The 17,382-nt window shown below is 31.4% G+C and overlaps 2 protein-coding genes across 4 annotated transcripts in view; one reads left to right on the top strand and one right to left on the bottom strand.

Moving 5' to 3' along the window:
- LOC142331790 (uncharacterized) overlaps positions 1-9,235 on the bottom strand; it is a 46,414-nt gene extending 37,179 nt beyond the window's left edge. Inside the window, exon 1 of the mRNA XM_075377903.1 lies at positions 8,843-9,235. Coding sequence (XP_075234018.1) covers positions 8,843-9,088 — 246 coding nt within the window. The 5' untranslated portion in view covers positions 9,089-9,235. The remainder of the gene's footprint in view (positions 1-8,842) is intronic.
- The window catches only part of LOC142331791 (Golgi-associated PDZ and coiled-coil motif-containing protein-like), a 138,063-nt gene that overhangs the window by 78,498 nt on the left and 42,183 nt on the right, over positions 1-17,382 (top strand). The gene's annotated exons all lie outside the window — the stretch shown is intronic.

Below are 17,382 nucleotides of genomic sequence, written 5' to 3'. Positions count from 1 at the left end.
GAAATTTTTTTTCCTAGTTGTTTGTTTTCTGTTAAGTATTGGGCTGTAATACAAGCAGATAGTCCTGACTTTTTACTTTTTCCTCTGATAGATTTTTTTCCAAAAAGCATTTCCATTTATAGGAATACTGATATGTTGGTATATGCCTGATTTATATGTGCATCAGTTGACCGAGATGACTGAGTGACATAGTTTGTTAGTATATAGATTGTTTTGTTTTTAAACAGTTGTAAAAAAAAGTATATATATATATATTTATTTATTTATTTATTTATTTATTTATTAAAAGATTTAAAACAATACATTTTAAATTTTGATGTTCCATATTGGATATGACTCAAGATTATCTTGTTGGAGTAATGTTTATTATTTTATAAGCATTTATATTATGTAAAGATGAAACTGTGATTTTGTAACAAAACACAAAATAAGTTTTCATGAAACATTATTTAATTCATTTTAAGCATTTAACGTAATAAATTACAGTTTGTCATTGTAACATCATAAGAATGTGTTTGTGTGTAAATTACGTGTGCACGTGCAAGTTTTATATTCATGTATTATCTGAAAAGTCTGAAAGTGACTCTATATTACTAAACTGAATGTAACTAGATGGTCTATCCACTATCTTGTATATTGCATTTCTTTTTAAATGGATCATGTAATTTTTTTGTAAAATTTTATGAGAAAAATGATAATAAAAACATGTTTTTAAGAATACTCGTATCTTAATTACTACCAAAATGAGTTAATTTACTACCAAAATGATAGAATTATACAAGAAATTAAATTATGAAAAATGTTCTATAGCAATTTTTAATTTTTATTCTGATTGCACTCAATAATGTATTATGAAACTGTTACTGTCATAAAACAATTTAAATATTAAAACTATTCATTATTTTCTTAAATAATATAGCTGGCTATATCATAATATTTATTTGAAACAGTTTTGTAGTATGTTAAGGATAACAAAATTATTCTTTCAGTTTAGGTTAAAGAAGTCATTTAAAAAAAAAGAAAAAAGTAAAATAAAATTTATTAAATTAAAAAAAAAACAACTTAAATAAAATTTGACTCCATGCACTAAAGTACACAGATTTGACCTACTAGTACATACTTTATGGAATTTATCAGTTCATAATTAAAAATATTTGGGTGTTTTGTTAGAAGACAAATTTCGACTGGACGATCAAATCGTTTCATTTACAACAATATCTAACCACACTGTTGCTTTCTTATGTACACTACAAAATGCTAATCATTATTAAATATTTATTACGTTTATGTATATTTCTTCTGAAATATAATATCAACTCTTGTTTTGGGGGGGGGGGGGAGTCACTCAAAAAATGCAATACTTGTTTATTCTTTAAAATTAAAAGATTTTCATATCCAGACACAATATTACTTTGTCAATGAGTTTTTAAATAGGAAAAAAAGCTGAAAATTTTTTGCAGTCCATTGAACATACACATTCTAAATTTTGTTTATTTTAAAAATACTTTATTTATTTTGTATTTTCATGTATTTAATGTACTGTTGTTTCGAGTCTGTGTGTATTAAATAGTTGGTATCTCCTGTAACTATTTTTTTTAATTTTATTTTATAACTAATTGTGTAGTTTTGTGATGCTGTTCTGTTAAAGGTTTTAGAATTTAGGCAAATTCTGGAGCAGTTCTTTAATACTTATTTTATTTTTGGAGTAGCAGATCCACCCACTCCTAATGTCACCTATCTAATTAATTATTATTAAGTATCGATCGAATAGAATATTTAGCTATATATACCATCGTCTAGGTGGTCCCAGTAACGCCTGGTCCGGGGGCTTCGTCTGCGGTGACGGAGCTGACCCTGAAAACGGTCCTGGACCCGCGAAGAGAAAGATTCCAGATCTCCCTGGTCACAAAAACAAGGGACCATGGAGTGGTCCTGGAGGTCAAACGAGCATCAGGTGAAGCGGCTGCTGGAGGCCGACGTTCTGAAAAAGAACGGGCTGAAGGCTCAGTTGCTGGCCAAATGAAGGCCACAAATATTGGTGTACGATTTGCCAAGGGCAACGAGGGCAGAGGAGCCCGAAATCCTCAAGGCGATACACAGCCAAAATCCAGCATTGGATATGGCTGCTGAGGACTTCCTCAAGGGAACCAGGATGGTCCGGCAGTTGGGGCGGAAAGAAGGTTTGCCGATAAACCGGCGCACCGGTAATGAGTACGTTCATGCCATCAAGGAAGTCAATCTCAAGTTTTGGCAAGACTCCATGGGCGAGTTGCAGCGCAGCCCCTGGCAGCTCGCGAAGTCATGTTACCGGCCAAAGCCATTGCACGTGCTGTCGAGTGTTCGATGCGGGTTTGGTGGTCGTGAACACACTTTAACATCTGTGGCGACTTACCAGGCGTTCCTGGATACTCTTGTTTTCAACTGCTCCGAAGGGTCGGCGTTAGGGCGGAGGCTATGCCCTTCCCTCGTGTACGGGCTGGGGATTCCGTTGACATAGACCCAGTGGTTTCTCGAATGGCACTGAAAAAGTACCAGGGATTGACCAACTTGACCCGGATATATTATTTCATCTGCTGCCTGTCATAAGAGAGCCGCTTGGCAGGCTGTTCTCGGGGTGCCTAAGCTGGAGCAGCTTCGCGACTTGTTGGAAAGTGGCTTTGGTGAGGGTGCTCTTAAAACCAGGAAAGCATCGTAGTGAGTGGGAAGTTATCGACCCATCAGCCTCTTGCTGGTAATCGGCAAGTTGCTTGAAAGGCTCTGCGAAAGCATTGAGGTGAACTGTTTTCCAAATCGAGGCCAGTATGGTTTCACGAAAAGGGTTGGCACCGAGGATTGCCTCTTCCTTGAGTTGAGTTCTGTCCTCTATGAGTTGGAACGCCGCAATGTTCCCGTAGCCCTGCAGGCCGTAGTGCGTGACTATTGTCTAACCGTACGGCCCTGTTTAGAGTTGCGCACCTGGCTGTGGAAAAGTCCGTCACCAGGGGAAGCCCGCAGGGTTCCGTTCTCGGTCCCCTGCTGTGGAACCTGGTATTTGACTAATTTCTAGGACTCGCATTCCCAGAAGGGGTCACGGCCTAGGCTTTCGCCGATGATTGTCTCCTTTTCGTTAGTGGTAATTCACGACCACAGCTAGAAGACCGGGCGCAGGCGGCTTTGTCGACCGCGGAGGGTTGGATGGATATTCAAAATTTAAAGATTTCTGTGCCCAAGACGAAGTTTATGCTTCTCAAGGGTGCACACAAATTATCGTACAGTCGTAACCCCCACATTAGGTATAAAGGCTGTGTGATCAGCCGAATTAGAGTTTATAAGCACTTAAGTGTTTTGTTTGATGAGAATTGCCGTGCAGCAACCACATTAGGCAAGTAACGGCGAGCGCCGTCTCTGTGATGCAAGCTAAGGATGATTGCGGGCTGTCGGGACGTCATTTTTACATGGTGTACCGAGATATCTTCGAAAGTATGGCCTCTTATGCTGCGTCCTTTTGGGCGCACAGATTGGACAGAAATCAAGCACTTATTCAGAATTGGAGTGCCCAGTGCAGAGCATTAATAGTATGCACTGGTGTTTTTAAACCAACCTCCTACCAGGCTATCACTGTATTAGGAAAGGTTTTCGCAATCGATTTAGTGGTGAAAGTTTGGGCGGCCATGTGGAAGTTGCGAAAAGGCAGGGAGGTCGAAGTATTTATGATGCGGTTTCGAGTCGGGCTTGCATCGGAGCGGAATGGTGATCACAATGCACCGGTTCTAAATTTCATTCAGTTGCCCATCACCCGCCTGAGGAGGAGGCTTTACAGCCTCGCGATGGATGCATGGCAGCAAGAATGGCACTCCACAACTGAGGGAAGGTCCTTGTATAGATTTATACAGGACTTGGGGGTTATGCCTCTCCCTTCGTTTTTAAGGTCAAGGGGTGCCCAGGTTCTCTCCAACCACATGTACTCGAACCAATATTTTTTCGATTTCCACGTGGCAGCTGATGAGCTGTACATCTGTGGGGAGGTTCAGTCGAACGAACATATGATGTTCGACTGCCCAGCTCTTGGGGGGCCAGAACTCAAGCCATCCTGGAACTTAGAGGTCAAGGGAAAAATTGACCACTCATAAGCAGCGAGTCAATGCGGCTCACGTGTGGGTGTTCCTTGATGCTGTTGCTTTGTTCAACCGGCATCAGTAGTTTATTTAAGGGAAAGACTCCTACCTCGCTGCTGTGGGAAGCTACCCAAGAGTTATGGCTGGCCATTAGCCAATTAAAGCTCCAAGCTTTAATTGGCTAATGGCCAGACACAAAGCAAGTGGTGTATGACATCATGCTTAGTTAGCTCGCGCAGTTAGGTTAGCTCTAGGAGCTAGTTAGGACACTGGTCGCTAAACTGATTCTAGGCTCAGTAGCTGTTTGTGGCACAGACATTCGGTCTTATGCTTTAGGGCGACCAAATAGGGTGGTAGCGGAGAAATTCCATGCAAATCACTCCTAACATCACCTATCTAATAAATTATTATTATTATGTATCGATCGAATAGAATATTTATTTATATATACCATCTAGTCTCCCGTACTCCTTGTGTTCATGTGTGTAAAGCAGTAAATACAGATGCAAGTATTATTTTTCTAAATATTCAATATGTCAAGATTTTAATTGTCTGCATATCTTACACTCTAGTAAGATATGTGTATATATTTAAATAAATATTTACATTAGTTGTAGTATCTACAGATTAATAATATTATACAAGTAGTCATGACTGGAGATTTATAATTTTATAATACCAATTAAAATTATTTATTATACCAATTTATTATTAATTATTTTTGCCTAGTTTTATTTAATACATTAATTTGTGAATAGGGATTTTTTTTTAATGAAAGGATGCCAGATATAAACTGTGAATCAAACCTAGGACTTTCACTCTTCTTATTTTATTTTTGTGTGTGTTAATACATTTATACATGTTTGTTACTTTAAGATTCCTCGGTGATGTTGAACATTTTATATTTAACACTGATTTAGTTTTTAATTGAAAACTCCTTGTGAATCATTTATACTTGCTTTTTTATCTCTTTTTAAAAATGAAAGTGCACATTTCAGTTTTTACTGACTACTAATTTATATATTTACTTTTTTTGTTTTGGATAGTTTATTTATTATTTTAATTTTTTTATTCTGTTAAACTGAAAGCCAGATTAAAAAAAAAATTGTTCTCTGAACTGTTCTATTTTATTGGAGACTGGAGAAATGTGCAAGGTATGAGTTGAATAAACTTTTCAGTAATGTGTGTAAGGAGATTTTGTAATTTTTTTTGCTTATTTAATGTGATAATTAATTATTAAGCTACGGTCATTTTTAGTTACATTCATAAGGAGAAAATTCATCGGTGTCTCCCAAATGAATATTATTTTATTTTTCAGTAAAAATGTTTTGTGAATAGCAGCCGAGATATAAATTAATAAGATTTCATATATTATCATGTCTTTGTTTGATGTTATTAATTGTAATTTTTGTATGCCCAACTAGCCTGAGTACATGAAAGCCCTTCTCCAATATAATCTAGTATTATTAGAAAATGTGAAATCACCATCATTTCTTGGGCTTAAAAAAGCTGCTTTAGCAGCAGATTTGAGACACATCTCTTTAGATACTTTAAATAATTTTTCTACTACTGATAGGAGACATTAAATACAATAGACTGGTTTTCCCCAAGAAGCAGTACATTATTTTCTTGTTTTACACTGTGTAACCCAAAATCATGGGTTCTCTAGCTTCTTCCATAATTAAAACTAAAAATTGTAAATTATTTAAATTGAGTTACCTTCAGTTGTTCTGTGCTTTGGAAAACATAATTATTTACGAAAATGTTACCTTAAAACTAAAACAAGAGACTATTTCAATTAGTAGACGGTCATCAACAGTAGACAATGAGGAAAGAGTGCATTTGAGAAAATAATTAAATATATGGAAAAAAAACAACAGATAATTAATCGACAAATAGGTGGTACTATTATTTATTTATTTATGAAAGTTTATAAAGTGATAAAATAACATTGTTTCGTGGGTTGGAGGTTTTGTTGGTTTTGATGCTTTTAAACTAAACTTGTGCATTATATTTACATTGTCTGTAACAATAAAATTTGTTTGCATTTTTGATTCTTAATGTATAACAGTATTTAAAAATACTTGTTAAACAGTTTTTTATTTCTACTGTCTGTTGGTTAATTAATCTTTTGTTATTTATTTTCTTTTATATATATTTTCTTTAGTGTCTTTTGATGATTGTTTAGCCACTGAAGAAATCACCATCTGATTATGGATTTAAAATATAATCTGGTTTTCCAGTTTATTAAAACCAGAGTTAGCAATGTAGCATAACTCTTCATTAGTACTAAAATTCTTTTTTTTTTTAAATACAATTTTTAGTATCTTATTTATTCGTATTAATTTAATAGAAAAACTACATTAAATCTTGCTTTTGTAATATAAAATTTTTAAATAATCCCCAAGGAGTTCTTCCTTTATATGATTTTCTGCATTTTACTTGTACAAAATGATGATTAAACCAAACTAATTAAATACTGGACAGAATTGCATCGGTGGTCTGATTACAGTGGCGCAAAGAAATATAAAATGATACCGGTAAGAAACATTCCAAAAGAAAAATTAAGATAATTTACAAGTCAGGAAAAGAATTCTGGAATGTCATTATCTTAAAATATTTAGTTTATTTTGGAAAAAGAAAATCATAAGTATTTCAGATTTTATCTGTATAAAAAAGAAACAGTAAGTAATATATCTTTTTAAGAAAGAGTAGAATGTTGCTAAGATAAAAAAACAGAATTAGATTTGATATATTCTGTGAAGAAATGTACAAGAGAGTTTTATGAAATACCATTTGGTGGAGATACCACGAGTGGGTGGATGCAATGAATGCCAGAGAACAGTAGCCTGTTATTTCAAGGAGAATAACCACTTGAAACTGTCAGTAGATATATCACAGATTATCGTCGTTTTCTTAAATTTCATTAAGCTATTATGTATAAATTATTTATGTAACTGCAGAATTTCTTTTATTTTAATTTAATAAAATTTACTCGTATCTTCTAGTCGGCCGGTTTTAATTTTACTGTGTTTCCATTAATTCAGCATCATACGAAAGCCCTTTCATTTCTTATTGGATTTTTCAATCGCTATTATTGAACGCTATTAATGATACTACAAAAAAAATAGAATTTTGAAAACATAAGTTCATCGAAGCTACAGATTTGTAAATATTTTTAAAAATCCATTTACTATTTTACGCTTGGAAAAATATAATTGTACTAGTACAAAAAAGGTTGTCCATTCATACTATTTACATGAACCGTACACCGTACTAATTCACACAGCTTGATCTGATGGGGTGGAATTGAAATCTTATAAGATATATTTAAAAAAGCAAAACGTCTAGTTTTGGCAATTTAGTTTTGTAACTCAGAGAAAAGTTCCAGATTTTTTTCTGCCGTTTTACACTTTAAACAAAATTTAAAAAACATATCTATTATCTTTTAAAAAACATATCTATTATCTTTAAAAATTTCCTCCTGCTCCAAATCCGGTTAATTAATGATTCGTAGTATTAAAATCATGGCCACTGTCAGAATAACAACAAAAAGGTGTTATACTTTAAATGTGACTGTGTTGCATATAATGTATAGCACAAGTAACAGACAATAAAATACTATAAAGAATGATGAGAATTAGAAATAATTAATACTATTAAATGTAACAAATTACAGTATTTTGGTCACATAATGTAAAATAAAGAAAATTGTGAGCTCTTAAAAGGTATTTTACAAGTTTAAACGAACAGAGAAAGTTATAGTTAGAAGAAGAAAATTTCATACCTTAAGAATGTGCCAGTCTTTGAATGTGATTTGCATTGTAAACTAAAGTCATAAAATACTAACAAATTTTATTCTGGCTTGTCATATTAAGAAGGGAAAGGAACTGGCCCAAATTATATATATTTGGCCTTGGATTCTCTTTAGTGCTATCTGTGCTGTTTATAATAGTTGATTATGAATTAAATTCAAACCAGTCGGATAATAATTGCACATTCTACAAAAATAATGCATATTTTTGTGTTCAGATTGTTAAAAATTTAATTTATTTTTGTTATTCATGTATTTCAAATACTCGATTTATTTTGTAAAAAGAAATATGTTTCTCCACATGGAAGTCCATTGTAGTGTGTATATGTCCTAGATTTTTTGTGTAAAATTTGCATTTAATAGTAGAACAAAATATAAGTCCGTGGAATTATATTTTTAAGAAAAAATATATATGGTTCGATGGTAAACTGTATCTTAAAATTTTATGGTTTCCATGTCTCATGGAAGTTAGATAATATAAAATTTACTCCTAGCAGTTTTTATTCTTTCATCAGCCTGAGCAGTTGATGTCATTTAAAATGTAAATTGTATTTATTTTTGATAAATTATGTATATATATATATATATATATATATATATGTATTGTTCTATTTAAGTTTTTAATATTTTACAAAACCTTTTAAGACTTTTATAAATGCGAAATAAGTCGTATTAAATATTCTGTAGGAAATAGTAAATTCAATTGTAAAGTGATATAATTTTAAATCTGAAAAAGGAAGGCGGAACAATGCCGGTTATGATAAATGGTTTAGGAATTTAAAAAAAAATAAAACCTTGTGCTGCATTCGTAAGATTTTTGTTTTAATGAACCGTTTATTATGAACTTAATATTTATAAGGATATTATACGATGCGGCTCTTCTTAAATGTAAAAAAACTATTTAAAAGAAAAGGTTATTTAAATATGCGCATACCTGATGTGTAATAGGTCGCATACTCCACGTGCCTGTCGCACCAGCCCCCGTTGATGGTAGTATCGGTTCGGATGAAACTGTTTGACCTGATATTAATAAACTCAGAATTGTAAATACTAATGTTATTTTATCGCGACAACAATAATAATAATTATCGTTATACGTTTTAAAATTAAAATAAACGTGTTTGATATTATCGCTTTTACGTTCTTTCAACATTTCGGAATGTCGATTACTTTTTAACATAAATTATTTAAAATACTATAATTTAAAAAAGAAATAAATACTATTGTTTCTTTTTATACGTTTTTCACTGTAAAAATGCATTAGGACGTTCGTCCTTATTCAGTAAACACTGTGTACAGCTCGCGCTTCAGTTATGGACTGACCGATGAACTAGTGATATAGGTTTAGCCAGCTGGCCGCCTGTGTGTGGTTTTTTGTTGTTTTCATTTTTGTTATTCATGCTTGGGGTCTTTTCTCTTCCCCTCTTCACGTTCTATCTCTCTCTGTTATTTTCTTGTCATTCATTACTTAATATATCCATCCTTCTTATTTTCATATTACTCCTTATCCCTCTCTTTTATCTCATTTTCGTTCTTTATTTTGTATATATATATATATATATTTGAACACTGATATGTTTATTATAAAGTGACTTTCTTTCGTCTTATCATAATATTGTTTGTAACAATCCGTAAATCGTTTATTTCAGTTTACTTGTATTATTTTCACATACAGATTTTGTGTGAACACAAGAAGTTGAGTTCTGTCTAGAATCGGATGTTTGTTTCTCCATCCGTCTTCACTCGTTTATACAACGTTATCTAAAGGGTACCTCGGTCAATTTGAAGACGACTCCAATCTTCCAGAATCAATTCGTAATCTATTCTTGGTATTATACGAATTACCAAAACGTACAGATATTTCTAACACCGATAGCATTGTAGACTTGTATTATCCGTCGAATTTCATATGTTAAAGTGCTCGTGTATTTACCGCAACCAAGTTATAAATAAATCGTCGTTATCAATTTTATTTTTATAAAAGTAATATTTTATAATTAATATTATTTATTTTCAATTAAATTTGTACAGTAATTTTTAATTAATCGTGATTTTTGCTTTCTGTGATTATTTTCCGTTAGATTCATTTAAAGTGGTTGTATTAAGTAAATGCGTTTCAGCATTTTTATTATTTTTAGCTGAATGTTTGCATCTGGCTTTAATACGATAGTATCTTTGTGTTTCATGAAAGAAGAAAAGAACAGTTTTTTAATAGACTTTGTTGGTCACCTTTATCGTTATCTTATGGAAATGTAGACTCAAATTATCCGTAGAGATGACCTATCTCCCTCATACAAAGTATAAGTACGAGTATAATCAAAGTATCATATGATACATTAGAATTTTTACCTTTTTGAAGATTCATCACTTTCAGTAACCTATTAATACGACGCTAACATACCGCTTGTTTATATAGATTGGTCAAAAGATTATGCAGGACTACATCTCTGTTATATGGTTCAATTTGGGCATATGCGCTTTTCACCGGATCTTGACGTTTTGACACCTAAGGAACCCAAAAAACTGGGTGGAAATTTTCCGGATGTACGTCTCTCTCTCTCTCTCTCTCTCTCTCTCTCTCTCTCTCTCTCTCTCTCTCTCTCTCTCTCTCTCTCTCTCTCTCTGTGTGTGTGTGTGTGTGTGTGTGTATTCGGTGTCTCCAGAACTATTGGACCGATTTTGACCAAACTGGGTCAGATTACTTCTATATATGGGGAATTGATGCCATTAAATTTTCAAATTTAAGGACAAGGGGTGAGGCTGTACAGCAAGATTTCCCTAAGTATCTCGAGATTTCGCCTAATTAACGTGTTATTTTTCTTAGGCACATATGTTAGCTATTAAAAAATTTTATTTTGCAAAATCGCACCCCCACTCCAAAAAAATGCTGTTGTAGTTATCTCATTTTTTTTAAATTTATTTATTACAAGTAGTTTGAAAATGATTTATTTTTCTTAAAATCATTTTAAGAAATGATTTTAATTGATTTTTTGATTTAGAAGAACTCTGTACATTATTAACTCTATTTTTGTTACGATTTTCCTCTTGATTTTCACAGCGTGTGCTTCCTTCAGAATGAATTATGAGTGATGTGTTTTGCATCTGTATTCATTGTTACTGTTTTATATACAGCCGTTGTAATCATTTCTATTGGTTTTTTTATATACAAGTACGTTCATATTATTTCGGGAGATGAGTTATGTAGTGCTTCTTTTTATTTATTTATTTATTTATATTCAAGTTACATTAATCTTCAGGCTGTTTTCATTGAATAAGAACAATTAGTTTATAATATTTCGGTGGGGAGGCTTAGCAACAGAAGGTCGTAGAATTCATTGTAGATGAGTGGGTACAGAAGAAAGAAGGGTTATCAATAGTATAATAAACTGTTTTGTTGGCTATAAAGGAAGCAATAAATTTAATAACAGTTTTTAATTTACACCAAATAGAGGCATAATTATTTTTTTTAAACTGCATTACAGCCTTAATTATTAATTTATTATTATTAATAACAGTTATTACATTATATGGTATGCGAACTAGATAATGCTCTTTTATAACTTAAGCTAGACTCGATGAATATAATTCATTCATTGTTAGTGTGCTGTAATTGATATTTTATTTCCATTAATCTTGTGTAATTTTATTAATTTTTCTTTAGTTAATGGATAATTCACCACAGAAAACCGAAAGTATTTTTGCGCGACAGTAAAATATTTAATTTATAACAGTAAAATATTCTGAACCAGGCTGAGATTCAAACTCAGAACCCTTCAAGTGAAAGACAGAGAAGATATCACTCCTTTATGAAAATCGGCTCATTTTATTTTGTAAGTTATTACTAATGCTTATATTTGTGATATAAGAAGAATTTAGTAAAAATAGATCAGCTGTTAAAAATGCACTATACTGTTATATTTACTATACTTGTTACACTTTTTTATTCTTCAACCTGGTCTCATTCAACTTTGATTCATTTATCCATTGTTTTCTTTTTCATCTGTGCCTAAAGTACCCGTTTTTAGTCATCGTGGCTATATGTTCGATATCTTCTTCATCTCAAAATGTTTGGTGCTCAATTGAGTGTTTAGTCGATAGGTGTAGTCGCTACAAGATAAGTCAGGATTGTAAGGCAAATGTTAAAGAAATCACCTTGCTTACATTATTCGTTGACTCTCCTGGATTAATTGAGCTGTATGAGGTCTGGCATTGTTGTGGCGAAAAAATACTCCTCTAGACTTGGGCATTTAATGTGAATTTAACCGAAAATATCTATAGAACTCATATTATCACCTTGCTTTTGCAGATGAGCTGGCATTACACCTTGAGAACTCCAAAATGTCTTAAGTGTAAGTCTCCACCGGTGAGGACATAACCTTGAATTTCTTGCATAAAAGTAAAGAAAAATTATTACACTGCATAGATTAAGATCGATAGTGATGCAGGTCTGTTTTCGTGTCTTGGTTAGTTCACATATCAGATTGATCTTAGTGAACCTATCAGGTTAAGATTACCTTGCAAAGGCATAATTTTCTTCTGAAGGAAATAAAATTTGAAGCAACTTTGAAAATACTTTAAACATTTGGAAAGAAAACCTCTGATTGTAGACTAGAATTGATAACAAGAGAAATTCTGAGTAATTTAATTTGTGTATGATCGACATTTAAAAACAAAAACTGACAGTGTAATTGTAAAACAAGTCTGGCTATGTTTAATCCCATCTCCTTTTGGAGGAGTTATTTAATATTGCATTTAAACAGTAATAAAAATGATTGTGTGGGAAAAGAAGTTATTTGACAAAAAATAAAGAAAAAAAATTTAATTATCATCTCCCATTCTTTGGATTTTAGAGGGATTTCTATACCGTTACATAAATAACACTTGTATTTCTTTTTAATCTTTCAAAAAAGTTAAAACCCAGAACAATTGTGTTTTATTTGGGAAATGGTGAGTGAAGGAGAGTCATATTAAGCAAATATTTTTAATATTGTTACTAACAGTATTTAAAAAATATCATCTGATGAAATTTTCATAAGTTGAACCTGTTTCGACTTTAAGATGACCAAACCACTCCTTCCTCTAATTTAAAATAAATGTCCTTATAAAAATATTCAGAATGAATATTTTTAAAGATTACTCCCTCCATTCCCTTTACCTTAAAGAATGATTGTGCCATTCTTCATGCATATCTTTACTTAAGAATTTCAAAAAATTAGAATCTTTTGATTAATTTTCTCAATTTGGAAAATAGAAGAGAAATAAAGGAAGTTAAAAAATTACATTAATTTCAGTAATCTGTAAAAGAATTCCAGCATATTTTTTACCAAAATAAACCTTATTGAGATAGTTTTAGGAAGAGGCGATTCTCCACCCTGTTGTCCAATTTTCATAAAAATCTAATAGTACCACAGATGACCAACATATGCCAGTTACTATTCCAGGGATATTTAAGCAAAATAGATGTCGCAGACACACACATCCATGAGTGTAGCATTGTGTCATTGTTTTCTTTTTTTAGAGCAATATTTTATCTGAATTATTATTCTCGCAGTTTTATGTTAATGCACTTTTGCTGAACTATGAATGTCATTGAATGAAATTTAATTAAATATATAGAAAAAGTTTTGTAAATAGTATTTTTGTAACATATATCTTTAATTACACTTAAATAATTGAGAAATATGTGAAACTTATACTTTAATACCATAAAAAATAAGTTTCATGAAGTCATTGTAAATTCCTATGGTTTGTGGCTTTTTAAAATTAAATTAGTGATATCCATGAAAAACAAGAATTATGAAGGAAGACTTCTCTCCTTGTGATACATAACTGATAGTTAGAGGGTATGGTGAATAATTCAGCTAATTTTAAAGAAATTTTGATATACTGCTTTGAAATTTGGATATATTGATTGTATGTATGTATATAACACATACAAAATGCAGTTAAATATTAATGTAAGTAATTAACATCAAATATGTGCAGTATGTGTACTTTTGTTTTAGTCATGGTGATGTCATTTTGTGTACTAATATTATCATTGTTTCCTGTATAATGAGAATTTATTATTTTGTTTTCTTTACTATCTGTCTTATTATTCATCTTTTTAATTAGTAACAGTTTGATTCACTAGTTGATTAAGTCTGATGTTTCCTTTTTCTATATAATTATAAACACTCATGATCCATATATTACAACATACACACACTAATTCTGTAAATATATAATGTAGATTTTAGTTACAAGAGGCCTATTGTGTAATAGCATTTTTCTCATGACATTATTACTACATTATAAAAAATTCAAGGATCTGCGGTTGTGTGCAGTTGATAAATATTATTAAATATTACTGATGTTAATTTTTTTTTTTTTTTTTTATCTTATACATAATAAAAGTGATGTTGGACTTCTCCAAACTCACTATTAAAATATAATGTGTGTGTTATCTTTTAATAGTCTTCACTATTTAAAAGATAATTGTAATGCCTACAAAAAAAATTTATATATTAATATTATGATTATTCAGAAATATTGCAGAATTAACCATCTTTGCCCTTAGCCTAAAGAGTTTTCAAAAGAGAATATATTTCATAAAAAATTTAAAAAGGCCAGAATACAGCATTAATAATGAGTGATTTATCATTATTGATTTTTTTTTATTCTTTCATACGGCTATGTCGTTTTTAGAAGTAAATTTTAAAGCTTATGTCAGTTTGTCTAGATCATTATGATAGTAATGGTACTTTTAAAAGAGAAATAATTCAAGGGAAACCTTGTATTGAGGTGAACAAATCTACCATTGCTACCATTTTCTACCATTGCTTTAAATTAACAGATGCATTCCTACAGCCAATACATTGTGTGATGGTAGAAAAAAAATTATAAATAAAATTAAAAAAAAAAAATCCCTGGTAAAATGTACCTTCATATTAAATCATGTCATAATTATTAAATTATAAAGTTTCATCATTACAAACTCTCTGATATGAAAGACACAAATATCGTGGTTTCATATATTAAAACTAAATCGTACAGTACAGTGATTTATTTATTTAGTGACTTATTTCTAAATCGTACAGTGGAATTTTCTAGCTCTATGTGGCTGTAGAGAATAAGATAGTGAATAATATTTTCTATTGATTACTGATTAGATTTTTTGTTTCAAATGGCTATGTAATCTGTTTTATTTGTGGGATATAGATGAAGAGCAATTTGACATATTTCTCTTGAAAATTACAAATATTTTAGGCTATAAAATCAATATTTAAAGCCATAATTAATAGTTTTATATAACTTTGCCACTTTTTTTTCACTATCTCTTACAATGAGATTTCCTAACATTTAAATGTCAGGAAAAGATTTTTGAAAGTGTATGTTTGGAGTGTCGCTTTATATGGAAATGAAACTTGGACAATCGGAGTATCTGAGAAGAAAAGATTAGAAGCTTTTGAAATGTGGTGCTATAGGAGAATGTTAAAAATCAGATGGGTGGATAAAGTGACAAATGAAGAGGTATTGCGGCAAATAGATGAAGAAAGAAGCATTTGGAAAAATATAATTAAAAGAAGAGACAGATTTATAGGCAACATACTAAGGCATCCTGGAATAGTCGCTTTAATATTGGAAGGACAGGTAGAAGGAAAAAATTGTGTAAGCAGGCCACGTTTGGAATATGTAAAACAAATTGTTAGGGATGTAGGATGTAGGGGGTATACTGAAATGAAACGACTAGCACTAGATAGGAAATGTTGGAGAGCTGCATCAAACCAGTCAAATGACTGAAGACAAAAAAAAAAAAATTTTTTTTTTACTCTCTATACAAAATTATTTTTGTATAGAATTCACAGTAACTGAATCTAAATTTATTTTAAATACTTTTTAAAATTAATTGTTTCAGTTATTGATTTATGAAATAATCATGTAATTTTTGTAAATATTTTCATAACTCATAAAAGTAATATTATTGATAATTTCTTACAAACAATATATTTTATTTTAATTTAAAAATTTATTTGCACATTCACTGTGTTAAAGATATATGGAAGGAAGATTACTTTATGAATATGAAAAAATTTAATTAGAGAATTATAAATTACTTTTATTTTTTATTTTTTTTTTGCCTTCAGTCACTTGACTGGTTTGATGCAACTCTCCAAGATTCCCTAGTCATTTCATTTCAGTTTACGCCCTACATCCTACATCCCTAACAATTTGTTTTACATATTCCAAACGTTACTTGCCTGCACAATTTTTCCCTTTTACCTGTCCCTCCAATATTAAAGTGACTATTTCAGGATGCCTTAATATCTGGCCTATGAGTCTGTCTCTTCTTTTAACTATATCTTTCCAAATGCTCTTTTTCATCAATTTGCTACAACGCCTTTTCATTTGTCATTTTATCCACCCATGTGATTTTTAACATTCTTCTATAGCACCACGTTTCAAAATCTTCTAAACCTTTCTTTTCAGGTACTCCAATCGTCCAAATTTCACTTCCATATAAAGCTACGCTCCAAACATATACTTTCAATTATGTTTTCCTGACGTTTAAATTAATCTTTGATGTAAACTAATTATATTTCTGACTGAAGGCTCATTTTGCTTGCGCTATTTGACATTTTATATCGCTCCTGCTTTGTCCATCTTTAATTCTATTTCCCAAATAACAAAATTCCTCTACCTCTGTAATCTTTTCTCCTCCTATTTTTATATTTAGTGGTTCATTTACATTATTTCAAGTACATTGCATTACTTTCATTTTGTTGCAGTAGTTCTTGCGTAGGACTTCATCCATGCAATTCATTGTTTCTTCTAAATCTTTTTTACTCTCAGTTAGAATTACTATATCATCAGAAAATCATAGCATTTTTATCTTTTCACCTTGCACTGTTACTTTGGATCTAAATTGTTCTTTAACATCATTAACTGCTCTGAACATTTTATTCCAGTCTACGTTATCGAATGCCTTTTCCAGGTCTATAAATGCCAAGTGTGTTGGCTTGTTTTTCTTTAACCTTCCTTCTACTATTAACCCAAATGCTAAACTTGCTTCCCTTATTCCTATACTTTTCCTGAAACAAAATTAGTCCTCTTGTAACACTTCTTCCACTCTCCTCTCAATTCTTCTGTACCGAATTCTACTTAAGATTTGTGATGCACGAGTAGTTAAGCTTACTGTTCTGTATTGTTCACATTTATCTGCTCCTGCTTTCTTTGGTATCATGATTATAATACTCTTTTTGATGTTTGATGAAACTTCCCCTTTTTCGTAAATATTACACACCAGTTTATATATCGCTTTATCTATATATCGCTTCCTTACTGAACTGCACAGTAATTCTGCAAGTATTCCATCTATGCCAGGAACCTTTCTGCCATTCAAATTTTTTAATGCTCTCTTAAATTCAGGTCTCAGTATTGTTTCTCTCCTTTCATTCTCTTTGACTTCCTCTTCTTCCTCTATAACACCAGTTT

The sequence above is a fragment of the Lycorma delicatula genome, chromosome 10 (genome assembly GCF_047948215.1).
Source record: "Lycorma delicatula isolate Av1 chromosome 10, ASM4794821v1, whole genome shotgun sequence".
NCBI lineage: Eukaryota > Metazoa > Arthropoda > Insecta > Hemiptera > Fulgoridae > Lycorma > Lycorma delicatula.
The sequence above is the reverse complement of the archived record's forward strand: the minus strand, read 5'-3'. Positions and strand labels throughout refer to the sequence as shown.